Genomic DNA, 12,879 nt, shown 5'->3' with positions numbered 1-12,879 from the left:
TGGATACAATATATGTTGTCTCACGCGCGGTAAAAATTAGATCATTAAATTATTTATTTATTTATTAATGCTTTTTTAAGTTAGTTGGTTACATCTTAATAACTAATATAAAGTTTTAATTACGTTACAATTTTTTATTGAAATTTTTCAAGAACATATTTTTTAAAATTAATTTGAAATGCAACAATGTTTTGAGTATGTCCAAATGCTTGGAGACTGGCTGGATTTTCTCCCTGGGAGTTTTTCATATTTAAATTTGTTGCAACTGAGAGGAAATTTTTTTGAGAAGGGAATATAAAAATCTAGGCATTTACAGGGCTTATGATCTGTCGTTGGCTGGTTAAGAGGCCGCTTTAGACACTGGATCATTCATCATTCTGTCTATATAGCTCTTCCATCATATGGATAAGATTTTAATTATTTATTCATATTTTTCTCTTACAAACTATATTTAATAATTAAAAAAATGTGTTCTCACTAATGTGTCCCGTGCCGAGGACACTTGACAATTTTTTTTTTTTTTAATGTTTTTACATTTGAGAATAAACAAAGAAGACTAACTTAATAAACAGAGATAATTGACAAAATATTCAGACAGTTTTAAAAAATATGTATTTATGTACATCTATATTATTTATATCACAAAACGCACAATGTAAATAACATAAACCTAACATAAGCTATACACTTTTGGAGCAGTTGATTCAATATTGGTTTGGGCGAATGAGACAATCCATTTTACATCTACCTAGCTCCACTATCCATTTATTTATAGCCTTTTTAAACATTCTCTCGTTACTAATTGTTTCAATAGACAGTGGAAGTAGGTTACAGATTTTAATTGAATAATACTCAAAATCCGATTCATCCGGCTAAACCATTTCATCTGCTAGGCAACGCCTGAAAACAATTTTCCAAATCCACCCTTACAATAAAGGTTTCTGCTGTTTTTTTCCATTTTTTTTACTCCCACAAAGGAAAATTCAGTCCTCAACTCCTATCTTAAAAAAATACTTTTTATCCTGAGACCTTAATCTTTTCCAAAATATAAAACAATTATACTAATATTCAATATGAATATTATTGTTTAGGCTAGCTTAGGCCTTTACAGGGCATTTAATATGTCCAAATGCTTACAGACTGGCTGTACATTGTTGAATTAACTACCTAGAAGAAGTTTAAAAATTGGAAAATTGTTTTCAAACGTTGCCTAGTATGTGAATTAGTTCTATGAAAATCAACTCAAACAACAATTTTTATTTTTTACCACGCGATTTACCTAGCTTTATTCTACACCACTTGTACAAATGTTTATTAACAAATACCACAATGACACTATGCAGAAACTATTAACACTGAGCAATAACCGATTCCTTTTGAAATGAAGCTTGTTTTAGTACTAAAAAGCTGACTCGGGTTAAAGATGTAAAATGTAATGTACTTTTTTGTGTGGAGTAATAGGCTGAGGTAATTATTCAGTTTCACCGTTCATTTATTTTTTTTGCACCACAACAGGCCAGGCCAGGAGGCCTAATTACAGTGGTGAATTACATCACAGAGCACCCAGGCTTGAGAAAAATCTCATTTTTAATTTTTGTGTTCTCACCGGGAATCGAACCCGGAACCTTCCGTGCGTGAGTCTAGCGTCTTGACCACTACACCACGGAGGCCGCTTAGAACGGGCTGGGCGCTAGGCGAACGTCATAGATATTTTTTTGCAGGAAGATATAAACGATATGAATTACTACAATAAATGATATCAATCATACACGTAAAGAATATATACATATATATACGGTGTTGTTGATTTATAATAAACTAGCGGACCCGACAGACGTTGTCCTGCCCGAACGTTCGCTTGCCTGCTATTAACTTGGAAAAAGACTTTTCATTGATAAGTAGTTACCTAGGTATTTATTTTTATTTATTTATTGACACTTTATATACATATACAATAAATATACATATAAGGGCGGGCATATTGCCTTAAGGCAATTTCTTCCTACCTACCCAAACCGTTCAGTTTCAGAAAATTATAAATATATGGACATATTGAATCTTACAATTTTATACAAAAATTAAAAGCAAAGATTAACAAAAATAAATAAATGTATAAAAAAAAAAATAACACTTTACTATGAAGAGAGGAGAGGGGATGGGAAGGATAGAAGAAGGATAAAGGAACAATTTAAATATTTAGATAGTGACATTTCAATCTTGACTTAAATGTAAATAAAGAAGGGGCGTCTCTAACATTAGTGGGTAGATTATTCCACAATCGAGCGGCTACTACTGTGAAAGAGGAGGCAAAAAAATTAGAGCGATGACGGGGTATTAAAAGAGTTCTCTCGTTACTAGAACGAAGAGATAGTCCGTGTTGTGAAAGAGGTTGGATGAGCTCTCTCAGATAAACAGGCGAAGTGGGATTATTTAAAATATTGTGAAGAAGTGATAGAATGTGAATGTTTCTTCTATGCCTGATACTGAGCCAGTGTAGTTGCGTGCGATACTCGGTTATGTGGTCAAATTTGCGAAGATTAAAGATATAACGAATACAAATATTCTGCAATCGTTCTAACTTATCAAGCAATTCAGAGTTAGCATCTGGATAACATACATCCGCGTAGTCAAGGAGTGGAAGAAGTAAGCTCTGGACTAATGTTTGCTTAACATTAATTGGCAAGAAATTCTGTAATCTTTTAAGTGAGTGCAAACTGCTATAAAGTTTACGACTAACTTCGTTAACCTGATCGTGCCACTCTAAATGCTTATGAATGATAATACCTAAGTTTTTGACTGAAGTCATGAATGGAATTTCTGTACCATCTATTTTGAAAAGAGGAAGTGTGGAAAAATTCACTTTTGAATACATTTGTTTACTACCAACAAGTACAATTTGGGTTTTTGTTGGATTTATGAGAAGTCCATGTTTTTTTGTCCATGAAGAGATATGGTCGAGTGCAAGTGACATTACTCTATGTGTTTCAACAATGTCGACAGGCTCGAAATGAATATACAATTGCAAATCATCGGCATATAAATGGTACGAACAGGGGAGGTTTTTTGTTATTGGATTGATAAAAAGGGAAAATAAAAGTGGAGAAAGTACCCCCCCTTGTGGCACACCAGCGGTAAGATCAATCCAATCTGAAAAGACATCTGCCATTTTAACGCATTGACGACGGCCACGTAAATATGTTGAAAACCAATTTATCACGGATGAAGATAGATTTAAGGACTTAAGTCTAGCGAGAAGCAGGTCAAAATCAACAGAATTAAAAGCACTACTAAAATCAAGTAGGACCAAAAGCGTTAGACGTTTATCATTCATTGCTTGTCTAATGTCGTCAGTTATTTTAACTAAGACGGTAGTAGTGCTGTGTCCAGCCCGAAAACCAGATTGCAGAGGATCAAGTTGATTATGAAGTGTCAGATAACAGTTAATTTGTTTGTAAGCTATTCGTTCAATAACTTTGGAAAAGATAGGCAAAATGGAGATGGGTCTATAATCTTTTTTGGATGCTGGGGAGCCATTTTTGGGAAGTGGAATAACGAAAGCCGATTTCCATTGGGTTGGAAAGTAACCAGATGAGAGGGAAACATTAATAATATGAGTAATAATAGATAAAGTAAAAGGCAAAGTCATATGAATTATCGACAAACTCAATTCATCGCTGCCGAAGGATTTAGTTTTGATAGAAAGCAGAATGCGCGATACTTCTGATTCATTGACGACGGAGAAACGAAATTGAGGGACATTAGAATTTTGTGTGTTGTTCATATCATGTAACAAAGAGCGTTTTAAAGCTTCGTCAATTACCACCGGAGGGGTAGAAAAATGCAAGTTTAGTTCGTTGAGGTTCAGCGAACTACCTTTATCAACAGTGGAAATAGCTTTGCCCACCCCGAGTGAATGGAGGAAGTTCCAAGAACGTGCGGAAGAAAGATTATTAAGTGAATCTTTAATATGTCTTCTTTTAGCATTCCGACACAGTTGGTTACAACGATTTCTGAGTGTTCGGAACTTTTCCCAGCCAAGGACAGAATTGATTAATTTTAGTTTTGATTTAGCTTTGTCGCGTTTTGCCATCAATTTTAAAATGTCATTGGTAAGCCAAGGAGCTGGGGGATATTTCAGTTTCACTTGTCTTAAAGGGGCGTGGGTATTAAACAAGCCAATGATAGTACTGTTTAAAGAGTTGACTTTTATATCGAGATTGTCCGTTTCGTATATCTCCTTCCAGTCTATGTTAGAGGCGTCATTCTCAAATTGTTCTTTGTTAATATTACGAACATTTCTAAGATGTAAAGTTTTTTTGTGATATCGTGGACAGTTTATTTTATAGCTTAAATAGAGGAGGTCGTGATTTGAAAATCCGGAAGCAGTCAGTTGGCCGTAATTATTGATATTATGAGGGAAGGTAGTAAAAATAAGATCAAGAAGTGTATGGGAAGATTCAGTGTGATGTGTTGGTTTAAGAGGGAGTATAGAGAGGTTAACTGATTTCGCTATTTCCTCGAGCTGTTTGCTTCTGTAGTCTCCCTTGAGAAGACAAGTGTTAAAGTCACCCATGATTATGGTATGATCGGATTGTAAGGAAAGCGATTCCAGCAGTATCTCAACTTCTGAGAAATAATTAATATTGGGGGGACAATACACTACACCGAGCAGAAGATTGTTAAACTTGAAGTTAACTTTTATAAATAAGTACTCTGGAAAACCTTGTGAAGAAGAAAGAGATTTTGTGATGATAGAATACCCAATATCAGCGCGTAAGTAAATTCCAACCCCCCCTCCGACTCTATTTATACGATCGTTACGTATAAAATGGTAACCCGGTAATGGATACAATGTGGAGAGAAGGGATGGCTTTAACCAGGATTCACTTATCAAAATGGCGTGTGTGGATAAATCAGAAAATGTTGCTAGAAGGTCAGAATAATGGGAGGGAATACTCTGTGCATTAATATGACACACGTGGAAGTTTTTAGGGAAACGTGAGAAATTGGAAGCCAAAATATCGTGAACCAACATGTCATCAGAAGAATTGTGTATGTCAGATAAATCAGAGATTTCTGAATGGTAGAAGGAAAGAGGTGAAGAAGGAATGGAATCAGGAAGAGAATGAAAGGACTCTTCAGATGAGGACATAGTAAATGTATAATTATAACTAATCACTAGGTAAAATTAAATAACAAAATAGAAAAAAGAGAAAACAGGATTTTAAAAAATGAGTAAAACGGGGTGACAACCGCTTAATTAAGTTTAACAAAGAATAAATAGCACAGGCGCAATAATGCAGTCATACATTTTACATTAGGTTATAAAAAGTAAAAGTAAAAAACATATCTACTATAAGTACAAGTGTTATCAAGAATTAGTAAACTTATATATAATAAAATACTTTCGCAGATACATATAAAAAAAAAATGGAGAACATCTATTTAAAAAAAAAATAAAAAAAATCTTTTAAAAAGTATGTTTCTCGTATTAAATAAATCGTATAAAACATTACAAATGATAGGTTTCTTACATTAAATTGAACAACGCCAACAAGTAATGAAAGCAATACAGTTAGCGGTAATACTTTGTGTTTTGCTAAAAACACTATGAAATTGTGCCAGCATTCAATGAATATAATGTATATTATTATTACTATACATCCCAATATCCAATATTGCCCGCATCATTGCACCTATAAAATAGCATAATAAAAATATTCTATGGGCTGACCATAGATAACATTAAGGAATTTAATAATTCATTTACTTATACAAACAAAATATCTATATATGGCAACTTGGTAGTAATATTATAATTCGCTAGAGGCGACTACACGCAGGCAGCCGCGCTGTCAAATTTGCAGATAGATAATGTAGCACTATAACAAGTTTGTATAATCATGAATAATATATCATTTTAAAGGAAAAGAAATAAAAAACAACAAAGGCGTAACTAAAGGACACGAATGTAAAGAATTAAGAGTGTAAAATGGTTTTAGAGCAAAGCTTGTTATACATGATCGTAGTGGATTGTCTAGTAAAGAGTATTCTTTAAAAATACTTTCTTTGGAGGAATGACAATTGTCAAAACCTAGACATAACCTTGAAACATTATTTAACAAGAGGAGTTAGAAAATAAGTGACATGATAATGGTAAAATAACTGCTCAATCTAAAAAATAGTCCAGATTATTGTGTTTTGTTTTGTTGACGCGGTCTTAACTCCCTTCGTGTCGTGTTGTCCGCCTTTAGATCATCTAGTTCATCTTGAGTCTGGAAATTGTGTATCTTCCCATTAAGTTTAATATAGATAATTCCTTCCCTGGTCCAGATAGTTTCGCCTGTGAAGTGCTCTTTAGTTTGTTTGAAAATGGACTGCCTTTCCCTCGTCAAATACTCCGTTATGAGGTATGGAAGTCCTTTCAATCTTTTCCGGTTCTTCATTACGTCGATTTTATTTGACTTTGATGTAAATTTTATAACAATAGGCCTTTTGCCCCCTTCCTTGAAGATACCTAACCGATAAGCGAATTTTATTTGAGGTTTAATAGTTAATTGTTTTGCACAGAATTCAGCAGCTGTCAGAGAAGTATCTTCGGCTTTTGTTTCAGAGAGCCCGTGAATGATGACCATTTTTTGACGCGATTTCTGTTCAATGCAATCCAATTTACAGCAAAGAATCTTGTTTTGTGATTGCAAATTACTTAGCATATCAAGGACGCTTACCTTAAACGTTTTGTAATCAGCTTCGATGTTTTGAACGTCTGATGAAGTCGTTGATTTTTTTAATAAAGCTTCGAACGTTTTCATTTTAGTCAGCAATTCATCGATTTTCCAGTTGTTAGTATGCTCCATAATGATATTAATCTGTTAATATTAACTTTATTAAGCGGCACACAAAATTTAACGACTACCCGCCAATATGTCCATAAAGTACTGTGATGGTGGTACTTGTTTGTGATTAAATTCCAAAACTAAAAATGGTTTATATTCAAATAATTAATTCAAGTAGGTACCTAGGTACTAACTAGCGTATGGTTGAATTCCAAAACATTTTTTTTTTTCAAATATGGGATTCTTTTTGCAAACGTCAAACTCCTGTCTTCTCACCAACAGAGGGGTGTACTTATGTAGGAATACGATTTTTAAAAATGTATTAAATTTAATATTATTTTAGTATTACCAAAAATCCAGTAAAAATAAATAAATGTAGTAATTATAAGGAATTTAAGAAAATAATCTGATTGAGATCCACAAAAAGCAAATGATGTTTGTAAACATTAAAAAAAATTTTTTTTTTCACAAAAAAACAAAATATTTTTTTTTTGGAAATACATTCTCCTCAAATGCAACCCTGGTAGATCGATGAATAAAATATTTATGCTTCTTACTTTTTTTTTACAGATTAGATTGAAGATTTTAATATCTGCGAACCGCACAGCGTAAAGATCTACATTCGCTGAAAACCACACGTCAATCGGTTAAACGGTTTAGGAGGAGTTCAGTGTCATCCATAATTATATGTATAAAGTTAACAATAATTTTACTTATTTTTGCATAAATATATTTCGGATAAAGCATTATTATCGAAAGTCAAATATAATGGTATGCTGTACATAATCACATATTTTGACGATTCGCCCCTGCTCGGTATGTACCGATGAAGATAGCTTTTATAATCGTGGCCTTGGAAGCGTCTGACGATGCCTTCACGCTTCCGCGATTTACAGATTTTTAAAGGTCAACATTTGGTGTTAAAGAGATATAAAATGAATAAAAAGAAATGTGGAATCAATATTGATACGTCTCAAATTGTAGGGAAGTTATTGAGAAACATATACCCATCGTTATTGGAAACAAGTTTTCACCATTTTCTCTACAGCGATCAGGAGTATCAAACCTTTTTTCTTAAATTCAATTGGGTTTTTTAACAGGACAGTGCGACAGGAAATTATACAAACAAAAACGTCAGAAGCAAACTTAGAAACATAGAATTAAGAATAGTCCAGAAACCGCATACGCACATCAAACAGGAGGCGACTCAACTACTCATAAATGAGTAGGTTTACATTTTGACCCATTAGTTTCTTTGAAGACGTCGCTAATTACAAAACTCCTGATTTGAATTGTGTTGTGTCCTTTTAAAGTGTAGAAATACTGCTAGGATCTTAAAAAAACAGGAAGGCATCACATTTCATGTGTAATTATCAAACGAATGTTTAAGTAGCAAATGCATTACTTAAAAATTGAATTATTTTTCCATCTGTCAGATTGTCGAAGAAACAAAATGGAAATTTCGTTAGTGTTGCCAGGGTAGATTTTTTTTTAACCCTACTTTGCTTATTTAATAAAAGAACCAATGAAAATTAGACCTCGGATTAAACAACGCCGTGGGGGACATTTAAACGACATTATCTTTAAATAATCAAATATTATTAATATCTTCAAACTACAATTTTGAAAAAAAAACTTGATTTTCGACCTAAATAACTCGCCTGTCTACAAACATGCGGACATATTCAAAACAATGTTTATTACACCAACTGGTGTAAGAAGAAGTAGGGTCAAAACACCAACGAATGACCGTTCAAGGTTTATCTTGTAGTGAAATCTACATTAAAGGTATAAATTTCATTATTTAAGCTTTCAAAATAAACGAAAACAATAAAAAACATTTGAATTTTTCCAAGTACTTTTACTTTTTTATTGAAATGCGAGTTTAACAGTTTTAATTAATATTACTCTAAAATATATCAGAATCACCAGTGAAGGACCATTACTACCCCAGTAAAAATAATACTCAGATTTAGTTACATCATAACATTATAAAACACCCTTACACATGAGAATATGGATATATTAAAAAATCTTTAAAATCTTCTCCTTATATTGCTTTTTCAAATTTTAAATATTACCCACACCTGTTATTCTTTCTTTTTTCTCTGCTGCATTGACATGTTTTTATACTTTTAAACTACTTTTAATTACTAATATTGTATTTGTATATAAAATTAATATATTGCTGCTCTTACTATGTGTCATTAATTTTGAAGATGTTTTTAAATTGACTTAAATTTATTTTCTTATTTAAAGATTCTTTAAAGATTCGTCTCATCGTTTCTTTGAATCCCTTAAAATATGTTTGCGTATATTTATGTTTTTCCTTTTTAAAAAATGTTATTATTATTTTATTTTATTTTTACTTCTGGGCACGTTTTTCATTCTTTATTTTAATTCTTAACTTTTAATTACTTTTACGAATTTTCTTCATTTTTTTTACTTTAATTTTAATTTTCAAACAACTTCTATTTATATTATTTTTCCTTCTCTTTTTTGTACTTTAATTAATAACCTTATATATAATTACTTTATAATGTGGAAACTTCGCTGGTCCATTAGATTTAAGTCTAACTGTGTAAAATATAAAACTTTGTAACTGTACTGTATGTTTCTAAATAAAAGAAAATAAATAAATAAATATTCAAAGAATTGCATAAGAAATAGCATCAAATAAAACACTTACCAAATCTTTCCGTATAAAAACACTATCAATCTCAGAACAATAACGGGAAGACGCACTATTACCTTTTGGACAACTCACAGTTCAAAACTGATAGATTTGTTTCTTATCAAAAGATGTGTCCGCCTACTGCTTTTGTCATAGTTTCTAGTGTCAAGGTTTTTTGACTGGACACATTCACTGGACACATTCACTGTAGCAATTCTTATTATATTGTGTTTTATTAACTAATGTTCATTTACTGGGGGGTGGTCATTTACTGGTGCTTTGACTCTATACGTAAATTAAAAAATACAAGCGTTGTTTAGGAGGCAAAATGGTCACATGACAAAGATTTCAGCTCTTTTACTTCACAAAAGTCAACAGATGGAAGAGTTGAGGAAATGCCGCTGTTTGAACATGCGCAGAATGGTGAATGTTACGGTGTGTAAAGCGGCCACTTAAATCAGACAGTGACAGGTCATAAGCTCTGTTAATGCCTAGACTTCCATTTTCTCTTTTCAAAATGTTTTCATTCTCTGTTGCAACAAATTTAGACAAAATGTTTTATTTATTTGGGTCAAATGTTTGCTTCCCCTAAAAACCATGGGATAGGACTTTATGAAACGTCTCGGAGCCAGGGGTGCAGGGGTGGGCCATAAAGGCGAGATCAGTGTAATGTCTTCATATGTCCTACGGAAAGAGATTTGTACGAGCAATAAGCTAGAGACATTGCATGGGTAGTCTAATCCTACGCGAACAAAACAAATTGATCGATATTACAAAAGAGATGAAGAAGATTTAAAGGATTTAAAAAAAAAAAATACCTGTCACAATTTATTGCAACAGAGAGGGAAAACATTTTTAAGAAGGGATATGGAAGTTAAGGCATTTACAGGAGCAGAATGATGAATGTTACACAGTGTGTAAAAAGTGGCTACTGAAAACAGCCAATTATTTATTTATTGAAACACTTCATATACAAATACAGTTGACAGACGTGGCGCAGTTGGTTAGACGGCCAACTGTGAAACTGGCGTCGTGGGTTCGATTCCCGCTAGTTGCAAGAAAAAAATCCAAGAAAGATTTTTATCTCAATTGGTCTGGGTGTTGTGGTATATTTTTTATGACCTCCTTCCATATCTCCTCTATCCCACCTGCTGACAAGCCTCAAAATAGAGGCTTAGCGGGTTATTCATTTTTTAAAAATTAAATAATACATTTTCATAAGGGCGGGCATATTGCCTTAAGGCGATTTCTTCCTACCTACCTAAGTCGTTCAATTCGAAAAAATAATTCGTATAATGTAATGTAATGTTTGAATAATGTATGTAGCGCCATTTTTGTGAAAATCACCTCAAGGGCGCTGTACAATAAATAAATATCCCAACACGTCTTGCAGCTACAGAGCGCATGGATGGTTGGGATTCTAGTTCCTCGTCTCCAATTGTGATATATTACAATTATGATATATTTGAGCTAGATAACAGAACGTCTTGCAGCTACAGAGCGCATGGACAGTAAGAAATCTAGCCCCTATTTACATTTTTTTTTTTTAAATTTTTATTTGACAATGAAGTTTAGAGTTTAAGTGATATTTTAAAAACGAAATAAATAGCAAATTTCAAAATTAGAAGTTAGATTACAACAATTCTTGCAGCTACTTAACGCATGGACGGTTGAAATTCCAGACCCCATTTACTAAATTTAGATATTTGATAGTTGATAACATTTACATAAGTTGATAAAAAATATTTTTTTTATTTATTTATTTATTCATATTTTTCGCTTACAAACTATAATTAATAATAAAAATAATGTGACCTCACTGGGGTTTTCCGTGCCGAGGACACTTAAAAATTTAGTTTTTTAAAATTAAATTTGAGAATAAACAAAGAAGACTAACTTAAAAAACAAACATAATTAACAAATATTCAGACAGTTTTCAAAACAGGGTATTTATGTACATCTATATTATTTATATTACAAAACACACAATGAAAATAACAAAAACCTAACATAAGCTATACAGTTGTGGAGCAGTTGATTCAGCATTGGTATGGGCGAATGAGACAATCCATTTTACTTCTACCTAGCTCCACTATCCATTTTTATAGCCTTTTTAAACATTTTCTCATTACTAATTGCTTTAATAGGTAGTGGGAGTAGGTTATAGATTTTAATCGAATAATGCTTAAAATCCCTTTGTCCGAAAGTGGTATTAGTTTGTATTTGTTTAAGTTGTTTATGTGTTGAGGATCTAGTGATTATATTATTTGTATGTGATGTATTGTGGGGGTTGTGTCTTTCATTTGAGTAAGAGTGGTTTTTGAATCTATAAGTGAGTATTGTTTTAGCGTATAATTGTTTTGGTGTCATAAGTTGTGATTTATGGAATATTTCTTCAGTAGATGTCTGTATCGGGACTCTGGGCTAACTATGATAGCTAACATCACAAAAAGTCTTGCAGCTTCAAAACGCATCGACAAATGGAATTTCAACAACATGAGAATGATTTTTAAAAGTTATTAATAAAAATTAATAAAAAAAAAACACAGTAATAATACATCGAGCAAAGAACTAGTAAGTATGGCAATTAAGTGAACATGTAACAGCACAAAAAGGAAACGATAAAAAACTAAACGAAGAAAGCATTCCTTATATTTTTATATTTATCATTATGACGTGTCATTGGTTAATTTAAATGACCACTGTGTGTGTACACACTGTAAAATTCACCGTTTTGCCAATGACAGGTTATAAGCCCTGTAAATGCCTAGGCTTCCATATTCTCTCATCTAAAATATTATCCATCTCTGTTGTCAGCCTCGTAGTTTAATGGCCAGCGCGTTTGCGTACCATGCAAAAGCTCTCGGGTTTGATCCGACATGGTTGATATGAAATATTTACTAAGAATGGTGTCTTTACACCAGAATATTTCATAGTCCCTGGACTGGCACCTGGAGCGTAAGATTGATCATCTTACCAAAAATGATCAAGATACGCTGATAATGGCGTACTACTGCAGTGCCCTATGCACCATTAGGGCAGAAAGGGAATGATGAAGATGCATATGGGATTAGAAATTAATTTAAAGTAGTAATGAAATATTTCTTACCTCGTTTTCTGTACTCATCAGAGTCCATTTTTTTCTTTGGTTGGAACGATGTTTTAAATCTGAAACAAAATAAGACAAGTTAGTGGAAATTTCTTGAAGTGTTAGCTTCTTATAGCATGTGGCCTATCAGTATGTTGGTTTGTTATTTTTGCGCAACTGATTATGCCTTGAGATGTTTGATCGTAAAATAAATGTTTTGTGAATCATTTTTTTTTGTTTTCATACATTTTGTCCATTTTTTGCCGCGTTTAAGAAAAAAA

At 32.6% G+C, this 12,879-nt stretch overlaps 1 protein-coding gene across 1 annotated transcript in view; it reads right to left on the bottom strand.

The window, feature by feature from the left end:
- Positions 1-12,678, bottom strand: part of LOC148271341 (histidine decarboxylase-like) — a gene marked incomplete at its 5' end in the record, with an annotated part of 31,435 nt that extends 18,757 nt beyond the window's left edge. The window contains one exon of the mRNA XM_088241505.1: positions 12,620-12,678. Coding sequence (XP_088097631.1) covers positions 12,620-12,678 — 59 coding nt within the window. The remainder of the gene's footprint in view (positions 1-12,619) is intronic.
- Positions 12,679-12,879: the final 201 nt, after the last annotated feature.

The sequence above is a fragment of the Micrasema longulum genome, unplaced genomic scaffold, assembly GCF_059751315.1.
Source record: "Micrasema longulum isolate JH-2025_06_02 unplaced genomic scaffold, ASM5975131v1 h1tg002925l, whole genome shotgun sequence".
Lineage (NCBI taxonomy): Eukaryota > Metazoa > Arthropoda > Insecta > Trichoptera > Brachycentridae > Micrasema > Micrasema longulum.
The sequence above is the reverse complement of the archived record's forward strand: the minus strand, read 5'-3'. Positions and strand labels throughout refer to the sequence as shown.